The 21,215-nt window shown below is 47.6% G+C and overlaps 2 protein-coding genes across 2 annotated transcripts in view; one reads left to right on the forward strand and one right to left on the reverse strand.

Annotated features, from left to right (window-relative positions):
* LOC123768412 (PR domain zinc finger protein 15-like) overlaps positions 1-21,215 on the reverse strand; it is a 509,712-nt gene that overhangs the window by 83,901 nt on the left and 404,596 nt on the right. The window lies entirely within an intron of this gene.
* The window catches only part of LOC123768411 (cell adhesion molecule 2), a 70,593-nt gene continuing 61,163 nt past the window's right edge, over positions 11,786-21,215 (forward strand). Inside the window, exons 1-2 of the mRNA XM_045758905.2 lie at positions 11,786-11,812; positions 16,485-17,123. Of these exons, the coding sequence (XP_045614861.2) occupies positions 17,057-17,123 (67 nt within the window). The 5' untranslated portion in view covers positions 11,786-11,812; positions 16,485-17,056. The remainder of the gene's footprint in view (positions 11,813-16,484; positions 17,124-21,215) is intronic.

Consider the following 21,215-nt stretch of genomic DNA (forward strand, 5'->3'; position numbering starts at 1 on the left):
CGCCTACACTAGTTCCTAAGCAGCTGGGTGTATGCCTACACTAGTTCCTAAGCAGCTGGGTGTACACCAACACTAGTTCCTAGGCAGCTGGGTGTACACCTACACTAGTTCCTAGGCAGCTGGGTGTATGCCTACACTAGTTCCTAAGCAGCTGGGTGTACACCTACACTAGTTCCTAGGCAGCTGGGTGTACACCTACACTAGTTCCTAGGCAGCTGGGTGTACACCTACACTAGTTCCTAGGCAGCTGGGTGTACACCTACACTAGTTCCTAGGCAGCTGGGTGTACACCTACACTAGTTCCTAGGCAGCTGGGTGTACATCTACACTAGTTCCTAGGCAGCTGGGTGTACATCTACGCTAGTTCCTAGGCAGCTGGGTGTACGCCTACGCTAGTTCCTAGGCAGCTGGGTGTACATCTACACTAGTTCCTAGGCAGCTGGGTGTACATCTACGCTAGTTCCTAGGCAGCTGGGTGTACATCTACGCTAGTTCCTAGGCAGCTGGGTGTACATCTACGCTAGTTCCTAGGCAGCTGGGTGTACATCTACACTAGTTCCTAGGCAGCTGGGTGTACATCTACACTAGTTCCTAGGCAGCTGGGTGTATGCCTACGCTAGTTCCTAGGCAGCTGGGTGTACATCTACACTAGTTCCTAGGCAGCTGGGTGTACATCTACACTAGTTCCTAGGCAGCTGGGTGTATGCCTACGCTAGTTCCTAGGCAGCTGGGTGTACATCTACACTAGTTCCTAGGCAGCTGGGTGTACATCTACACTAGTTCCTAGGCAGCTGGGTGTACATCTACATTAGTTCCTAGGCAGCTGGGTGTACACCTACGCTAGTTCCTAGGCAGCTGGGTGTACACCTACGCTAGTTCCTAGGCAGCTGGGTGTACATCTACGCTAGTTCCTAGGCAGCTGGGTGTACGCCTACGCTAGTTCCTAGGCAGCTGGGTGTACACCTACACTAGTTCCTAGGCAGCTGGGTGTACATCTACACTAGTTCCTAGGCAGCTGGGTGTACATCTACACTAGTTCCTAGGCAGCTGGGTGTACATCTACACTAGTTCCTAGGCAGCTGGGTGTACATCTACACTAGTTCCTAGGCAGCTGGGTGTACATCTACACTAGTTCCTAGGCAGCTGGGTGTACATCTACGCTAGTTCCTAGGCAGCTGGGTGTACGCCTACGCTAGTTCCTAGGCAGCTGGGTGTACGCCTACGCTAGTTCCTAGGCAGCTGGGTGTACGCCTACGCTAGTTCCTAGGCAGCTGGGTGTACGCCTACGCTAGTTCCTAGGCAGCTGGGTGTACGCCTACGCTAGTTCCTAGGCAGCTGGGTGTACTGTATGTTTTTGTCTCTTGTTTCCGCGATCATGTTAACACGACAAGACAGGATGAACCAGATTCGCACTTATACGCCCATACTCACCTTGAGGTTACCTTGAGATGGTTTCGAGGCTTAGCGTCCCCACGGCCCGGTCCTCGACCAGGCCTCCTCGTTGCTGGACTGGTCAACCAGGCTGTTGGACGCGGCTGCTCGCAACCTGACGCATGAGCACACCCCCTATTATACACCTGGTTGATACCTGGTTGATACACCCATACCCACCCACCCACACCCACGCCCCCTTTATATGCCCATACTCACCCCCCTGCTTCACCCCATATCCACACCCCCACCCCTTCTACACTCACACCCTCATCTACGCCCACGCCCCTCCTACGCCCACGCCACGCCCACAATGGAGTGTGGCCGTCACGCACCTGGTTACAACCAGTACAATAACAGTCACGTGGGCCGGTGGTGCCGCCCTGATGAATGGCATCCACTGGCACCTTCCTGATTAAGTATTGACTCTTGGTCAGGTGATGACCGGGGCGTTGATGGCGCAGGCGTTGATGACCCGGGGGGTAGTTGACCGGGGGGTTGTTGACCGGGGCGTTGATGACCGGGGCGTTGATGACCGGGGCGTTGATGACCGGGGCGTTGATGACGCGGGCGTTGATGACGCAGGCGTTGATGACGCAGGCGTTGATGACCGGGGCGTTGATAACGCGGGCGTTGATGACCCGGGGGTTGTTGATCCTGTCCTTAATGACCTTGATATTGATGAGCCAGGCATTTATGACCCGGGCGTTGACGATCCTTAATGACCCAACCGATGAAGACACTGGCGTTGATGATCATGGCGTTGATGACTTCAGTACTGACGTGTCTCCCTCCCACCCCCAATATTGATGGCACGCCATTCAGGTAGGCCAGGCACTGATGACCACGGCTGATGATGACCCAGCTTTAATGACCCTCAGAGATTCATGACCCCAGTATTGATGACCAACTGTTGATTACTCTAATACTGATGATGAACAACACTGGTGCCTAGCATCAATGTTGATGAGTCTATAACTGATAGTTTCAACAGTGGTATAAATTGTTGACCTCAATATTGATTCCAACCAATGGTGAACTATTGATGCCAAGATTGATGACAATACCGATGTTGCACAATATTGGCCAGTGTTGATGACCTCAACATTTATGACCCAAATATTTTCGTGATAATATTATTGATCAGTAAAGTTTATCAACAACATTTATGATTTTATCCTTGTTGACACTACAATTTATATCCCCGCTATTGATGACCTGGTGTTGATGTTCATAAGACTGATGAGGCTCAAAGATTATGAGCGATATTAATAACCGAGACATTGGTGACCAGAATATAATAACCTTCAACACTTGATGCCCTCCCTACACTGATGACCACTAAATTGATGACCCCTACATTGATGGAGATGGGGCGGTGATGGGAGACGCGGTGATGGGGCAGGGGATGGGTAGGGAAAGGGGGGGGAGGGGGGCCAATCCCCCCCACCAGCAGGTCGATGGGCCAAAACATTACAAAGTTTAAAATTTCCCTTAGAACTGGATTCAATATAACAAATAAAGGCATCAATTTACTTATTACGCTGCGTATTTAATTCCCCAATAACCCTCCGCTTATTTCTTTACGTCAATTAAGTATAGGAAACGAAGAAATGCCGTGTTGAGAAGTACAAGTGTCTGGGCATATATGTAGGATACACATGCCAGAGTAACAATGGTGAAATAAATCATATCTGCACCTTGTGTAAACCCTGAATGAATCCTCCAAAGGCGCTAGCATTTTCTGGTGTAGGTGTTGTTGGGGTGTCTATCTCGCGGGTGTTGTACACCAGCACTGTTCCCTCCGTGATACACACCCCAGCGACCGTTTTGTCTTACACAGGGCGAGGCAGAATTAAAAAGTTATAGTTGATACAGAACGAGGCTGGGGATCATTCTTGGCTGTCTAATAAATGCAATGATTGAAACAATGAGAATGGAATTATATTTACAGCGTGTGTATGCGAGTCAGTGACGTTAACACTATAGTGTCTATTCGCTTCATGAGGAGATGAGGTGACAAGTGCTCTACCCCCCCCCCCCTCCTTCACAGCTCACATTACCGTTGTCGCTGATAGACGTGTGACGTCATCAGTCTTTCCCTCAACAAGGCTTATCATAATTTGCAAAAAAATAAAAAATAAAGAAATAAAAAAAATAAAAATAAAAAAAAATTGACGATGACAGCAAAATGACAATGGCCTTCCAGGAGAGTGGGAGGGGAAAGGGGAAGGAGGGAATGGGTATTGTTTGAGAATGGGGAATGGGGAGATGTGGGAGAGGGGGGGGGGAGGGGATTGCTACTGTAATCCCCTGTTTACTGAAGCTGAAATGTTTTTGGTCTTAACACCTTGTTGTCAGTCAGCCAGCCAGCCAGCCAGCCAGCTAGCCAGCCAGCCAGCCAGCCAGCCAGCCAGCCAGCCAGCCAGCCAGCCAGCCAGTCAGCCAGCCAGCCAGCCAGCCAGCCAGCCAGCCAGCTAGCCAGCCAGCCAGCCAGCTAGCCAGCCAGCCAGCCAGCCAGCCAGCCAGCCAGCCAGTCAGCCAGCCAGTCAGCCAGCCAGCCAATCAGACTGTCTGTCTGTACTTGTTGGTTTTCAAGTAAACCAAGTTTTCAAGATTTGGAATAAACAAGATGAACACGGACAACCTCTTTAAACTGGGGGTGTTATTAACGATACCAGATGCACGGGTGGCCGGCGGCGCCCGGGTCCACCCGTAACGGTTGTTCCCCCCCCTCCCCACCACGGCCGAATTACTGACCCCGCCCAGGAGGCAACCCCACAACAAGCTGATTAACTCCTGAGTACCTATACTCACTGCTAGGTGAACAGAGGCATTAGGTGAAATGTGATCAACCATTTCTATCCCGCTCGGGATTCGAACCCGGAATTATCGATTGGCAAACCCGTGTATAGTTGGCCATCCCGTGTTGCCAGGGTGAGGGAGGCACCAGGGTGAGGGAGGCACCAGGGTGAGGGAGGCACCAGGGTGAGGGAGGCACCAGGGTGAGGGAGGCACCAGGGTGAGGGAGGCACCAGGGTGAGGGAGGCACCAGGGTGAGGGAGGCACCAGGGTGAGGGAGGCACCAGGGTGAGGGAGGCACCAGGGTGAGGGAGGCACCAGGTGCCAGGGTGAGGGAGGCACCAGGTGCCAGGGTGAGGGAGGCACCAGGTGCCAGGGTGAGGGAGGCACCAGGGTGAGGGAGGCACCAGGTGCCAGGGAGACCATTCTCATTAATGTTAGTGCCACGTGTTGTCTCTGGCACTCGCTCCATGCTGAATGAGTGTGTCAGGAGCCACAATCACTGAGAGTGAAGATCTTTGGGTCGCTACATGTCTTGTTGAGTGCACCACAGCCTGTCCTCACACTCTTGAGTGTGTGGACAGGCTTACTGTCTTACGAAACCTGTACATCTTTCCTCAATTGCTTTCGTAAATGGTTGGCGAGGCGCAGCCCCGTTGATGTCTCTGCCGGCGGAGGGCGGTATAGAAGCGTCCAGCAGGAGCCAGCGAGGCGCCCAAGAATGTGTGTGTGGGGGCGGGAGATCGTCCTGTTTCACCCCTGCTGGCGGTGTGTTGGTGTCCCCCCCGGTCTGATGGGCATCTTAGCATATACATATATGGCATACCCATATAGGGGCATACCCATATACACCTCAGTCACACACAGGGGCATGGAGCGATGTGCCCAGTGTGTCCCGCTGTATATATATTTACACAAGAACTGCCGGACTAACATTTTTTTTTTTTGAGATATATACAAGAGTTGTTACATTCTTGTAGAGCCACTAGTACGCGTAGCGTTTCGGGCAGGTCCCTGGAATACGATCCCCGCCGCGAAGAATCGTTTTTTCATCCAAGTACACATTTTACTGTTGAGTTAAACAGAGGCTACAGTTAAGGAATTGCGCCCAGTAAATCCTCCCCGGCCAGGATACGAACCCATGACATAACGCTCGCGGAACGCCAGGCGAGTGTCTTACCACTACACCACGGAGACTGGTAAATTAAATTAAACATTAAAAGAATGTTGGCTAACATCAGGCCTGCCTTCAGGAACCTGTGTGAGGAATCATTCACAACCTTGTATACTACGTATGTAAGACCAGTCCTGGAGTATGCGGCCCCAGTATGGAGCCCGTACCTTGTCAAGCACAAGATGAAGCTGGAAAACGTTCAGAGGTATGCCACTAGGCTAGTCTTGGAACTAAGAGGCATGAGTTACGAGGAAAGGCTGCGGGAACTGCACCTCACGTCACTGGAAGACAGAAGAGCCCGGGGAGACATGATCACCACATAAAATTTTCAGGGGACTTGACAGGGTACACAAGGATGAATTATTTAACACGGGTGGTACACGCACAAGGGGACACAGGTGGAAGCTGAGTACCCAAATGAGCCACAGAGACATTAGAAAGAACTTTTCCCAGAACCTCTCTCTCTCTCACCCTCCCTCTCTCTCTCTCTCACCCTCCCTCTCTCTCTCTCTCTCACCTCTCTCTTTCTCTCACCCTCTCTCTCTCTCTCTCACCCTCTCTCTTTAGAGAGAGAGCGCGCGCTTATAACAACGAAATATTGCTTCATGTATATCCCACAAACCATTTTAATTCAGTAATTGCATAATTATTTATTACGGGTGGATGGAGGGACTGGAGGCGTTATGAACTGTGATAAAGATGGAGTACTAACTGGTAGCCGGAGCCTGGTGCGGCAGTAGTGCCAGGCACCCTCCCAGGCACCCGCCCTGGCACCCTCCGTGTTAGGTGCCATCTCTTAACATCATCTAAAGTGATAAATAAATTTACAGTGTCACGGACCACTGTGTTTTTCTGTTCTGGCAAGAGGAAGACAGTTACGTGTGGGTGGCACTCTGGCACTCTTGGGGCATGAGTGGGTGGCACTCTGGGGGCATGTGTGGTGGCACTCTGGCGTCCCCAGCCTACGCTCGGCCAAGACCTTCCCCAGGCTACGCTCGGCCAGGCTATGGCCGACCCCATGACACATTCGTCAATTTTAATTTAATGTGAAATCAAAAACTAAATTATCTTAAATAAAAAACTGGATTATTGATTCCTATAATTTTGTGTATAGTTTAGCCCTGGAGAGTTAGGTTAGGATAGGATAGGATAGATTAGGTAAGAATAGGTTTTGTACAAATAAATTATGTAAGAATAGGTTAGGTAAGAATAGGTTATGTAAGAAAATGTTAGGTATGAACAGGTAAGGTAAAAATGAGTTAGGTAAGAATAGGTTAGGTTAGATTTTTTGTCTTTTGTTAAATTAAAAATAATTATCAACAAAAGCTACTATCTTATTCTAGGCAATACCCAAAAATATAAAATACACACATTATTAATTTCTGTTCTATGAAGTCTGGTTACGAAATATATAAAAAGGATTAGTGACGGAGGTTAATCGCAGCCTGTGGTCGCCTCGTGACATTATTATATTATATATATATATATATATATATATATATATATATATATATATATATATATATATATATATATATATATATATATAAAGGCTTTGCAAACAATAAAGTTAATGTTAGGGACTTTGGCTTCTCTGACAATTACGCACCCCGGGGTCGCTAGGCTTCGAGCGTCAGAGCTGCCGTGTTCCCAAAGCATGTCATTGAAAACAGGTGGGAAATATAATTTATATTTGAGAAAACACTTTCTCATATATAAATTAATATATTCATGTACCAGATAAAGTGTTTTGAATTATTTGTTTTGGGCAATCATTTTTATTCGAGCCGAATAAAAATGACCCCATCCAGCAACCTACCCCAAAGACGCATTTATCAATATTTGTGTGCTCAAAACTGGTGTTATATGTCGAAACACAGATTAGCATAATTATTGATATTAGAATTTTGGCGTATAGTTAGGTCTATAATTAGGTTAGGTTAGTTGTTCGACAATTATTTATATTTACTCTTTAGAATGTTCAAAAAGTGCACAAAGAAATCACATTAACGTAATGTTTTCACTGATACATCAAGTTAAAGGGATTTTTTGTGCATTTTGAAGAGACTCGTTGGAGGTGGAGCTCCTGGACCACAGCCAGAGTGCATGGTGGGCAATGAGTGAAACCCTGATGGGGCTTCAGTGGAAGCCTCAGAACCCCTAGATTCAGCTGAGTGCCAGGTTGCATTGCTTTTTTTCAGCATGTGATTAACTGGTCTAAGTCGTGTGCTTGGGCGTAGCGAGTGTGCAGGTTCGAATCCCTTACATAGCTCCTACCGATTTTCTCAATATTCTAAAACAAAAGTGAGAAGGTTTAATAAAAAAAACACTGATTGGACAAAGAAATCCAATCGAAATATTGTGATGAATTTAACATCCAGACCGTTAAGTGAAGATACGGTGATTGCTTATGGGTTATATGTCATTTTACCATTTCTAGTCAACCTTCAGATGCTAAGATTTCTAGTCCATTGATACAACTTGAAAGACAGTAGAATTTCTTTCAGAAAACTTAAACCTGGTTAAAAAAATTGTTTATGGTTCAATCGAGGATGACAAAGTTAATCCCGCAAATTAGAAACCTGTCATTAGGAAAGATTGGATCCGAGAGGATACCAGACGCCCCTTAATAAACTGTGCTACGACATGGTTAAAAGAATCACGGCTCTTGTGGATTTGTTCATTTGATGCATCACACTATTGTGATTTCTGTGTGTAATGAAGTAAGGGCGAAGAGGGAGAACAGCTTATTGACAGAGCCCGGGGTGCATAGTGGGGGGATTATGTAAAACCCTGGTTTGTGTCTTGGAGAGGCTGCAGGATCCGTGTGAGATCAGTAGTACTCCCGGTTGTAATTCTTTTAACCATGTCGTGGCATAGTCGATTAAGGCGCGTCTGGGATTCTCTCGGACGTAGATTCGAACCCTTATCACGGAAGGTGAAGGGACGACGACGTTTCCGTCCGTCCTGGACCATTCTCAAGTCGATTGTGAAAATGGTCCAGGACGGACCGAAACGTCGTCGTCCCTTCACCTTCTAGTGTGTGGTCTGGTCAACATTCTTTAGCCACGTTATTGTGACTCATCGCCTGCTTAAAAGCAGATATCTCCATTCATAAAACAAGAGCTGACAAATCCAGCACTGTTGTTATCTTAGACAAAGTGGAATATACTGTATTTCTAACATTAATAGTGAAGATTCATGGACGTACTCCAAGCTCAGAAAAAATCGTCTTGATGATAACAAGCTTGGGGAAGTTTCTTTGGAAATCACAATGATCTTAATCAATTTATTCGCCCAAGAATATCTACCTCGTCTCCTTCCTTTCTATCTCTTTATGGTTTGGTCAAGACTCATAAGCTTAACTATCCCATGAGACCTATTCTCAGTTCTGTGGGTTCCACTGCTTACAAGCTTCCTAAGTAGGTCAGCAAAATTTCCCCCCTTCCCCCTGTTGGTATTATTTCAGGTTCGCATTTTACTGACTTCATAGATTTAGTTAACAAGTTAATGTTTCAGTCAATCCTGAATGTTAAATTAATCACTTTTGATGTATATTCCTTATTTCCAAAAATTCTTGTTGATAATATTCTTGGTTACTTTGCTCATTAATTAATGAACCGCGCATTACCTCTGTCTTCTGATATCATTGTCAGTCTTATAAAACTATGGATAGAAGAATGTAAATTTGCTTTTAATAATGAGTATTATTACCAAGCTTTTTGAACGACAATGCGAAAACTATCTCCATTGCTTTCAAGCTTGGACACGGAATATTTTGTAAAGAATTTTGTTTGTAAAATTATTCATGGAATCATTTCTTGGTTTAGGTATGTTGATGATATTTTGTGTATTTGACCTTTAAATGTAAATATAGATGAATTATTTTTTATCAAAATTTAATGATAACGTCACCTCTATAAAAATTTACTGTCGATAATGAAACTGATAAATGTCTGTCATTTTTGGATATCTTATTTCAAAGGGAAGATTTTTGTCTTAAATTTTAGTGTTTACAGACAAACACTGAGGAGGCTTTGTCATATGTTCATTATTTATCTGATCACAGATACAATGTTTAAGGGCTCTTAGATAAAAAGTTGGAAAATTTTGATTATACTGAATTCAGACTTTGCTACTCAGTAAGTTTTTGGAAACATGCCGTAGCAAAGCCCAACATACATATTATAACAAAATCAACGCAGAAAAATTCGTCTATTAAATGTGTTATGCTTTCCATATTTTTCTGGGTTCGAAAAATATTGTCAAGGCCTTGAAACTTTTTTATTTACACGTGGTGTTTAGTGATTAAAATACCGTTAAAAAGTTATTAGTTAGAAACAGCCTTCGTAGCGATAACTGTGTCATTTACACTATATACATTGTAAAGACTGTGGATAAACATCCAAAGATTTTAAATTTCGAATACTGCAGCATAAATATTTAGTGAGAAGTGGACTAATATCCAACACTCTATTTAGTCATTTGTCAGAAAATTCTCACCAAATTGACTAGAAGACGTTATCTTCAATAACAAACTGTAAAAACATTTAATATATTAGAACTGTTTTCATACAAATTACAAAGCCATGCTACATGACTATTAGTCATGGTTTGTACACTTTGGGTAAATTTGCAATGGATAGATTTTAAAAACTCTTAGAAAAACGATCAATGGACAAACATCACAGTAGTGATATTGCTGCCAGGAACTCACGTGTATTGGTCATTAGGCAGTTTCCTCTTTTCCTAAATGATTAATGAAGATTAAGCCACCCAAGAGGTGACACGGGCATGAATATCCCGAATAGCCCAGTTTCCTCTTTTCCTTAAGTCCACGAACCAATGTTAGTCATTGTTTTCACCTCACACGATACATTCTCCTTTCCTGCGTTAATATTCAAGTATTATATTTCATTAATCATGCTTTTGATTTGATTTACACGAATTCAAATCAAAAGTATAGTCAATGAAGATCGGTTTTGTGTAAATCAACACGGAAGTGTTGATTTACAAATGTGTTGATTTACGGAAGTGTTGATTTACACGAAACCGCTTAAGTAATTTCTTGTTACAACCACCAACTTTTTCCACACAACCCCTCAATTCCCCTCCCCCCCCATTACCCACGAACACCCCTCTCCTTCCTCAAAATTCCTCCTTCCCCCACAATTTTCGTAGAACCCCATTTTACAAGCGCCACTCAGCATCCCCCATAAACACCCCCCTACAAAACGTTAACAAGCACCCCCATTAACCCCTCCCCCCCCCACAAGCCCACAAGTCAACACGACGCACGAACACGCACACCACCATGAGTTTATTTGGCCTCTGCAGCTGGTGTTGTCATTCCCCTGGTGGCAGGTGGCGTCCTGCTCCACCGCTGCATCGCATGTGTTATCGTCACCTCACATGTGTCAATAATTATTGGAGGATGTGTGTGTGTGAAGGTGTTTGAGGAGAGACAAGAGGCGGTGGACGTCACACCTCTTCCCACACCGCCTGCTCGGCCACGCACCGCACTATCGCTTGTGTTGGAACTTGTGACGCCCGAGAGATACTCCAGCGAGCCTCACTGCTTCCTCCAGTCTTGTAGGAGTGTTATCTTGTTCCTCTGGCCGCCTTGTATGGCTAAATGTTTCACGTTTTCACAACATACTGGAGTGAGAAATATGGCTGGAAGTGCCAACAAAGTTCCAATAACAAAAAGGGTTGCCATGAGCACAGAGACCAGTGGCCCGCGTCAGAGGCCCGTGACTCGTCCATCTAATGCCATCATGTGAAAGAAATGTCGTGGGTATAAGATTGAAAAGTCTTCAGGAGAGAACAGGACAAGTTTCTACTGGGGCGACAGGATCGGCCTGTTTGTGATGGCTATGTGGGCCTGCAGGCTCAGAAGACAGCCTCACAGACCACACAATCACCAGGGAAGGCTGACCACAGGCCGGGCTGCCTGTGGTCAGTCTGCCTTAGTGACTGTCCCTTCAAAACCATCAACACCATCAACCTGTCCTATCAACTACTGTCTCTTTTTGGACGCCAGTGTCCCCAACATACACAATATTTTGGACAACGTTGTGACAGATCAAGAGAACGGTCTGCAGTAGCAAGTAATCCTCCATAGGATTATGGAGGGTTGGACAAGTATATGAGTGGGATTGGGTTTGGTATAAATAGGAGCTGCCTCGTATGGGCCAACAGGCCTTCTGTAGTTGCCTTTGTTCTTATGTTCTTATGTTCTTCTTATAGCTGACTGATTTCATGCGGGGTGGTGCAGGAGGATGAGCGGGGTGGTGCAGGAGGAGGATGAGCGGGGTGGTGCAGGAGGAGGATGAGCGGGGTGGTGCAGCGGAAGCAAGGGATGGCAGCAGTCAGTGCGTTACCGGGTGAGGTGGGCGATAGACGGTCTGGCTCCTGCTCCCCGACCCACGAGGCCGGGCGGTCCCTCACTCTCGTACTCCCACGCGGACCTCCCTCACTCCCTCATTACCTCATTCCCTCACTCCCTCACTCCCTCACTCCCTCACTCCCTCACTCCCTCACTCCTACAAAAAGTAGCGAACATTTGAAGAGAGAGAATTTGCAATTGCACCGACTTTGGACTCCTCATATGTGATCCGGATATGTAATATTGGATATTTCAGTGCGATTCGAAGCCTCGTCTGAGGAGTCCAGGACGAGTGGCGCCTCGCAGTGCTAGATAGAGACACTGAGTGCCTCACAATAATCTAGTTTAGTGCCTGATCGTGCAGCTGCCCGAGTGCCTGAAGGTGCTACAACAGTGCCTGAAGGTGCCACAACAGTGCCTGAAGGTGCCACAACAGTGCCTGAAGGTGCCACCACAGTGCCTGAAGGTGCCAGATTAGTGCCTGAAGGTGCCACAACAGTACCTGAAGGTGCCACCACAGTGCCTGAAGATGCCAGATTAGTGCCTGAAGGTGCCACAACAGTGCCTGAAGGTGCCACCACAGTGCCTAAAGTGCCACCGCCAATACACGTGCCATAAAAGGCTCACTGAGGACCGTGAGTGCCAAGTCTTGCACTGCTGCTCCATATGGACCAGAAGCCACAAGTGGCACCAGTCGAGGGCACCGCCCCCTCCCCCCCCCCCTCCTCACCGACAGTGATGCCTACATTGTTAATGAAGTATTAACTGCTCCAGCGGTGTCGTTATGTTAAGTGTCTGTAGGAGGAGACTTTGTTAAGTGACTGTAGGAGGAGACTTTGTTAAGTGACTGTAGGAGAAGGCTTTGTTAATTAAGTGACTGTAGGAGGGGAAGAGGGGGGTTGACGGTGGGGGGTTCGCCCACGAACCATTCCATCAGGTGTCCGTCTACCCGCGGGGGGGGGGGGGGCATCAGGTGCCCGTCTACCCGCGGGGGGGGCATCAGGTGTCCGTCTACCCGCGGGGGGGGGGCATCAGGTGCCCGTCTACCCACCGGGGGGGGCATCAGGTGCCCGTCTACCCGCGGGGGGGGGCATCAGGTGCCCGTCTACCCGCGGGGGGGGGGGGGGAGCATCAGGTGCCCGTCTACCCGCGGGGGGGGGGGAGCATCAGGTGCCCGTCTACCCGCGGGGGGGGGGGGGGGGCATCAGGTGCCCGTCTACCCGCGGGGGGGGGGGCACGACAAATCAACAAGTCTGGTTCATGTATCAAGCACCACAGACGAACCTCCTTAACAACTATACATAAACCCCTCCCAGCCATCATGGAACCATGAGCCAAAAAAACAACAATTATACCCAAACTTTCTGAAAAATATACGAATTATATAAAGTATATTAAACCACTTAGAGTCTAAGGAATCAAAGTGACAAAGAATTATTTATATTACTCAAAGACAAAATTATTTCAAACTTGCATCTACATGGACATCTTCGAGAGGTTCGAAATACGACGTATTATCATTATTATTATTATTATTATTATTAATATTATTCTTGGAAGGGAGTAATATTGTAGAAGTCAAGGGGGTAGAGTCTTCCCCGGGGTCTTGGAGGGAGTAATATTGTAGAAGTCAAGGGGGGGGGGGTGGAGTCTTCCCCGGGGTCTTGGAGGGAGTAATACTGTAGAAGACAAGGGGGGGGGGGTCTTATCCTGGGTCTTGGAGGGAGTAATATTGTAGAAGTCATGGGATGGAGTCTTCCTCGGGGTCTTAGAGGGAGTAATATTGTAGAAGTCAAGGGGCGGAGTCTTCCCCGGGGTCTTGGAGGGAGTAATACTGTAGAAGTCAAGGGGTGAAGTCTTCCCCGGGTCCCATCTGTGTCCCGAACCTCAATATTTCTCGCATGATTGGAGAAACAACATCTTCTCTTTTATGTTTTCACACGATGTTGGCACTTGTGTGGCGCCTGCCATTTGTTTGGGAATTATCTTAAGTGGCAACACTTAAGCTGGATAAGTGGCACTTGAAGCTGGATCTTACCTGGATATTACCTGGGGAGGGTCTCGGGAGTTCTTCTACTGACTGAGCCCGGCCTGAAGCCAGGTTCTACTTGTGTAACTTAGTCCAACAGGCTGTTGCTTGGAGCTGCCCGTAGGCCAACATATTCACTACAGCCTGGTTGGTCCAGCACATCTTGCAAGAACTTATCTAATTCGTTCTTGAATACATCCACCTTTGTTCCAGCAATATTTCTATTACTTGCTGGGAGGGTGTTGAACAGCTGTGGACCTCTGATGACCAGACAGTGTTATCTGATTGTGCCTGTGACACCTCTACTCCTCACTGGTTCTATTTTGCATTTCCTTCCGTATCATTCGCTCCAGTATGTTGTTATTCTACCGGTGCAAATTTAGGACTTAGCCTGTTTGGCACTGAGTGCCACTAGGTCAGCAACTGTGCAACGTCTCCTACACAACTTACTGTTTACTGAAGCAAAGATGATGACACAAACACGAAACAAAATAAAGAACCAGAAAAAACTTGACAATAAACTGACGAGAACAATTTAGAACACCAATAAACAAACCCAAGAACAAAACAATCCAAGCAATAGTAACTATAAAGTATAAAACTTGTTTGGAAGCGAGAATTGCAAATCTAAAGAAATATTGGCCCGTAAATATATTAAAACTAAAAGCCAGTAAAACACATAATACAAATTATTACAAGACAAATAACATTAAAGAACAGCAAATGTGAGAACATTGCAGAACATGTAACAAGCACATATAACAAACATATATAACAAGCACATGTAACAAGTCGAATTTATTGAAACTACATAAATAATCTCATAAAATTAAATATGAAGGACTCCTGTGGCTAGGAGGCTCGGGGCTATGTTCTTCCAGCTTCCAGTATCGCGGCCTGGATAACGGGGCTTCCAGTATCGCGGCCTGGATAAAGTGGCTTCCAGTATCGCGGCCTGGATAACGTGGCTTCCAGTATCGCGGCCTGGATAACGGGGCTTCCAGTATCGCGGCCTGGATAACGGGGCTTCCAGTATCGCGGCCTGGATAACGTGGCTTCCAGTATCGCGGCCTGGATAACGTGGCTTCCAGTATCGCGGCCTGGATAACGTGGCTTCCAGTATCGCGGCCTGGATAACGTGGCTTCCAGTATCTCGGCCTGGATAACGTGGCTTCCAGTATCGCGGCCTGGATAACGGGGCTTCCAGTATCGCGGCCTGGATAACGGGGCTTCCAGTATCGCGGCCTGGATAACGTGGCTTCCAGTATCGCGGCCTGGATAACGTGGCTTCCAGTATCGCGGCCTGGATAACGTGGCTTCCAGTATCGCGGCCTGGATAACGTGGCTTCCAGTATCGCGGCCTGGATAACGTGGCTTCCAGTATCGCGGCCTGGATAACGGGGCTTCCAGTATCGCGGCCTGGATAACGTGGCTTCCAGTATCGCGGCCTGGATAACGTGGCTTCCAGTATCGCGGCCTGGATAACGTGGCTTCCAATATCGCGGCCTGGATAACGTGGCTTCCAGTATCGCGGCCTGGATAACGTGGCTTCCAGTATCGCGGCCTGGATAACGTGGCTTCCAGTATCGCGGCCTGGATAACGTGGCTTCCAGTATCGCGGCCTGGATAACGTGGCTTCCAGTATCGCGGCCTGGATAACGTGGCTTCCAATATCGCGGCCTGGATAACGTGGCTTCCAGTATCGCGGCCTGGATAACGTGGCTTCCAGTATCGCGGCCTGGATAACGTGGCTTCCAGTATCGCGGCCTGGATAACGTGGCTTCCAGTATCTCGGCCTGGATAACGGGGCTTCCAGTATCGCGGCCTGGATAACGTGGCTTCCAGTATCGCGGCCTGGATAACGTGGCTTCCAGTATCGCGGCCTGGATAACGTGGCTTCCAGTATCGCGGCCTGGATAACGTGGCTTCCAGTATCGCGGCCTGCATAACGTGGCTTCCAGTATCGCGGTCAGGATAACGTAGTTGCCAGTATCGCGGCCTGGATAAGGTAGCGTGTAGCATTTGTATGACAACTCTCTTAACTGCCAGTAAAATAATTGGCTCTGTAAACAAGTGGCACTTGAACATAATGGGCCTAACTTGGCACCTTCCTCTACACCACTTGTAAATGTGGCACTTGTACAACCCCTGTAAATGTGGCACTTGTACAACCCGTGTAAATGTGGCACTTGTACAACCCGTGTAAATGTGGCACTTGTACAACCCGTGTAAATGTGGCACTTGTACAACCCCTGTAAATGTGGCACTTGTACAACCCGTGTAAATGTGGCACTTGTACAACCCGTGTAAATGTGGCACTTGTACGACCCCTGTAAATGTGGCACCTACATGTATAAATCTTATACATGTGCCGTTAAAGTAAAAAGTGAAATAATAAAAGATTGTTTAATGCGTTTTCGTGTATATGTATATGTATATGTATATATATATATATATATATATATATATATATATATATATATATATATATATATATAATTACTATCAAACAAAATAAATAAAATAATTATATCCCAGAAAATATAATTATTTTCAAGTCACATGAATATTATCATTAATAACTGAAACTCCAAATATAGCGAATAAAAAACATGTAAAGTAACACGAGCTATGAGTGAAAGGCAAACTTTACTTTCCAGGCGAGATTTTCCAGGAAAGCATTCGAGGAGCTTGCTGGAAGACGAGGCAGGCCGCCATGGGGTGACAACTCCGACAAGGACGTCCAGGCAGTCTTCCGCCGTCGGTTCTGGTCCTGGCGTCGGTGCTGGTTCTAGATATTGGGACCCGGTTCTTGGACTAGTGCTGCTGTTGGCGTCGGTATTGTGACCGGTTCTTGGACTAGTGCTGGTGTTGGCGTCGGTATTGTGACCGGTTCTTGGACTAGTGCTGCTGTTGGCGTCGGTATTGTGACCGGTTCTTGGACTAGTGCTGGTGTTGGCGTCGGTATTGTGACCGGTTCTTGGACTAGTGCTGGTGTTGGCGTCGGTACTAGTGCTGGAAGGACTAGTGAAACTGACGATACAGCGGGCCGCTGGAATTCTTGCTTCCGGTACAAGCAAAACAGGCGCAGAAACACTTGAGCAACAGCAAACACCAGCAGCGTAGTTAGAGTAGCAACAACAGGACCAACAGAGACAATACCAGCAACAGTACCAGCAGCAGCAACAGAAGGAGGAACAGAAGGAGTGCGTACCTTGGAGGGTTATGGAAGATGGGTACCAGCAACGCCCCCACCAGATACCTGCAGGTGCTGGCTCTCTGCTGCCTGGCACACGGAGGTAAGGACACGCTGCCTTCTTTCTCGCCCTTCCCCCTAGTCTCCAGCTCTTGTCCCCCCAGCATCCTATTCAAGTGTTAGTCCTATACCAAGTCCCAGAATTCTCTACAATCATGAGCCTCAATTCAGCCATCTCATCCCTCACCCACCTATTTAGTCCCTCATCCAGACCCCTACCAACAATGACACCAGACCCCAGCTCAATACATATCGCACGAGTGCCTTCATCAGTGTTACGGGCTCACCATAGCCCGTGCTACTTGGACACTTCGTTCTGAGTAGCTAAATCTTTAACAACAATAACATTCATCAGTGGTTAGAATTCTACCTAGCTCCCCCCCCCCCCGCCCTTGAACGTTCCACCCAACACTACCTTACCTGTCCAACTCTTGTCCTTAAGTTCGAACCAAGACAAACTTCTGACCCCTCAGTCTCTTGAATCCTCAGAGTTTCGTACCTTATCCTAAAGTCTGCTTTCCAGTGTCCAGTCTTAAGGTAAGTCGCCATAACAATATGTTTACCTACTGCACCTGGGGTTTCATTAACTGTTTAAAATTATATCCCAGTTTACGAAAAAAGTAACTCGAGTACACTATCTATATATGTTTATAGCGTTCTTGTTTGTATATAAACGTTCGTGAAGCAAACACACTTGAATACGAACACACACAAACATGTACTTTGAGCAGTGGCAAGTGTGACCTCCAGGCTGGGGAGAGATATAGGCTGGGGAGATATATAGGCTGGGGAGATATATAGGCTGGGGAGATATATAGGCTGGGGAGATATATAGGCTGGGGAGATATATAGGCTGGGGAGATATATAGGCTGGGGAATTATTCCTTTAGACAACCGGCGGGTGGAAATGTGGGTGTCCAAGAACTAAAGCAAGATTCTCTAAGGAATTGATAGGGAAAATAAAGACATGCTATTTAACACAAGGGGCACATGCACTAGGGAACACAGGTGGAAATTTAGTGCCCAGATGAGCCACAGAGATATTAGAAAGAACTTTTTTAGTGTCCGAGTGGTTGACAAATGGAATGCATTAGGCAGTGATGTGGTGGAGGCTGACTCCATACACAGTTTCAAATGTAAATATGATAGAGCCCAATAGGCTCAGGAACCTGTACATCAGTTGACGGTTGAGAGGCTGGACCAAAGAGCCTAAGCTCAACCCCCGTAAGCACACCTAGATGAGTACACACACACATCTACAACAGAGAAAATGAGATGGAAAAAAGTTAAATTAAATTGTGCAGTGTGAAGTATGAGGTTGGTGGTGTAGAGCGGCCAAGACGAGGGAGTCGTGTTGTGTGGCCAAGTAACACCACACACTAAACCTTACAACAAGCTATCAACGTAATAAAGGCTATACATAATATTATGAGACAAACAAGATAAGGAAGATATAGTGAACCTGGACACAACTAACACAATTCCTCAACAAATATGCCTGACTGAGGCAACCTGGGGAGGGAGAGAATTATCAGGGAAAGCGCTAAGCCATTACGACTATATAACACTTTGAAGGGGTCAGGATAAGGATTTAGGATGGGACAGGGGGAGGGGGACGATTGGTGCCCCAACCACTTGGACGGTCGGGGATTGAACGCCGACCTGCATGAAGCGAGACCGTCGCCCTACCCTTCAGTCCAAGTGGTTGGGCACTGAACATTATCGTAGGATAGGGAAGGTTCACAGTAGTCGCCATCGACCAGTGAAGGTGATCTTCAGGAACAGTTGCACAGTGACACACTGACAGACAAAACAACATTGCAACTCTAGAGATTAACTGACTTGACATCCGACGGTGGCATGGGCTCGTTAGTCACGACTCGTCTGATGAGGATAGTTAGGAAGCAAGAACCTCAGGCAAGGAGAATATAAACATAACAGAGGACCAGAAGACAGTGTAAGCAGTGCACAAGCTTGGAGCAGCTTGTATCAAGCTTGGAGCAGGTTATCTTGAGGTTTATCTTGAGATGATTTCGGGGCTTTTAGTGTCCCCGCGGCCCTGCTCGACCAGGCCTCCACCCTCAGGAAGCAGCCCGTGACAGCTGACTAACACCCAGGTACCTATTTTACTGCTAGGTAACAGGGGCATAGGGTGAAAGAAACTCTCCCCCATTGTTTCTCGCCAGCGCCTAGGATCGAACCCAGGACCACAGGATCACAAGTCCAGTGTGCTGTCCACTCGGCCGACCGCCCTGGAAACACAAACCGCAACTGTCTCTATTTTCCGCTTGTTACAACTTGTAATAAAGTTGTTACATCTTTGCTTAACGTGTTTATGACGTATTAGAACGTTGTTACAACTTGCTATATTGGTTGTTATAACTGGTTAGGAGGTGTTAAAACTTGTTCGAACGTTGTACCAACGTCGTAGTTCCGGTGTGTGTTTGGCGGGCGGCTCCCACCCAGGTTGCACCAAGCTTGGAGCATGGGTCGGGAGCCGGTCGGCCGAGTGGACAGCACGCTGGACTTGTGATCCTGTGGTCCTGGGTTCGATCCCAGGCGAGATAACCTCAAGATAAGAGATGGGCCAGCCAGGCGAGAGGGCTGACAGCTTCGCATGACTGCAGGTCCACTAAGCCTGCCCACCTACCCACCACCGTCACCTTCCCTATACCCTATTCCCACCCCCTTAACCTTACCTTTCTTCCAGTCTATATAGCCACCCCCTTCGTCATACCCTTCCTCCACCCTTCACTCTCCTCTTCATCCTCCCATACCCCTTTCCCACTGCACCCCTTCTAATTTGCTCTTCCCCTATCCTGTTATTCCGTCCTCTGAGAGCATATCTCCTCTTCCATTTTATGTCTTCTTGCTAATTCAACTATATTGAGTTGCGTATTGTCTGCTTCATTTTTTGTTCTGTGTCTGTCTGTCTCGTTCTGTCCTCGTGGATCACTACCTCATCGTGGACGGGGTTGTGTCCTCCGGCAGTTGGGTGTGGCCCGTAGGGACCACATTTGTTGCTAAGTGTCAGCGTGAGACATTCTATGGATGTTCCATTCTGTCTCTGGTGCTAGTCGGCTAAACAGGCTTGTTGGGTAGACGTCTTCCTGTTGGGTAGACGTCTTCCTGTTGGGTAGACGTCTTCCTGTTGGGTAGACGTCTGCCTGTTGGGTAGACGTCTGCCTGTTGGGTAGACGTTTTCCTGTTGGGTAGACGCCACACTCCCGCCACCCTCCTGCCGCCCCCTCCTGCCGCCCCCCCCGCCACACCCCCGCCACACCCCCGCCACACCCCCACCACACCCCCCTCTTGGTTCACCCACTGTGGGATGAGAATCCAACTATTCGTTCACAGGTATTTGGAGCCAAGTGGTGGCAGTAGTGGAGGTGATGTCATCAAGAGTGACGGTGTCAGGTATTGGCACCTGGTGCCAATACCTGACACCATCTAGTGCCAACAGGGCCTAGGAGTGCCAGGAGACATGGGTCTGCGACACTAACAACGCCAGACAAAATAATGCTAAAGTAGTTGTGTTGAGGCGAGTTAGGTCCGCCATAACTAGTTCCAGGAGGAGGAGGAGAAGGAGGAAGAAGAGGAGGAAGAAGAGGAGGAGGAAGAAGAGGAGGAGGAAGAAGAGGAAGAAGAAGAGGAGGAAGAGGAGGTGGAGGAGGAGGAGCAGTGTTGGGGGGATGAGAGGAGCAATTTTGTTAAGGGCAGTTGTTAGTGTGATAAAGTGATGGTCAGGGAAGACTTCTTCATTCTAGGTTCTTGTGGACAATGGTTGATTATTGTCTTGAAGGCTGGCATTAGTGTGGCTGTAGGGCCGGAGGGTCTCCATACACACTGTCATACACCCTCCCTGCCATACACCCTCCCTGCCATACACCCTCCCTGCCATACACCCTCCCTGCCATACACCCTCCCTGCCATACACCCACCCTGTCATACACCCTCCCTGCCATACACCCACCCTGCCATACACCCTCCCTGCCATACACCCACCCTGCCATACACCCACCCTGTCATACACCCTCCCTGCCATACACCCACCCTGCCATACACCCTCCCTGCCATACACCCACCCTGTCATACACCCTCCCTGCCATACACCCACCCTGCCATACACCCTCCC

The sequence above is a fragment of the Procambarus clarkii genome, chromosome 35 (assembly GCF_040958095.1).
Source record: "Procambarus clarkii isolate CNS0578487 chromosome 35, FALCON_Pclarkii_2.0, whole genome shotgun sequence".
Taxonomy (NCBI): Eukaryota; Metazoa; Arthropoda; class Malacostraca; order Decapoda; family Cambaridae; genus Procambarus; species Procambarus clarkii.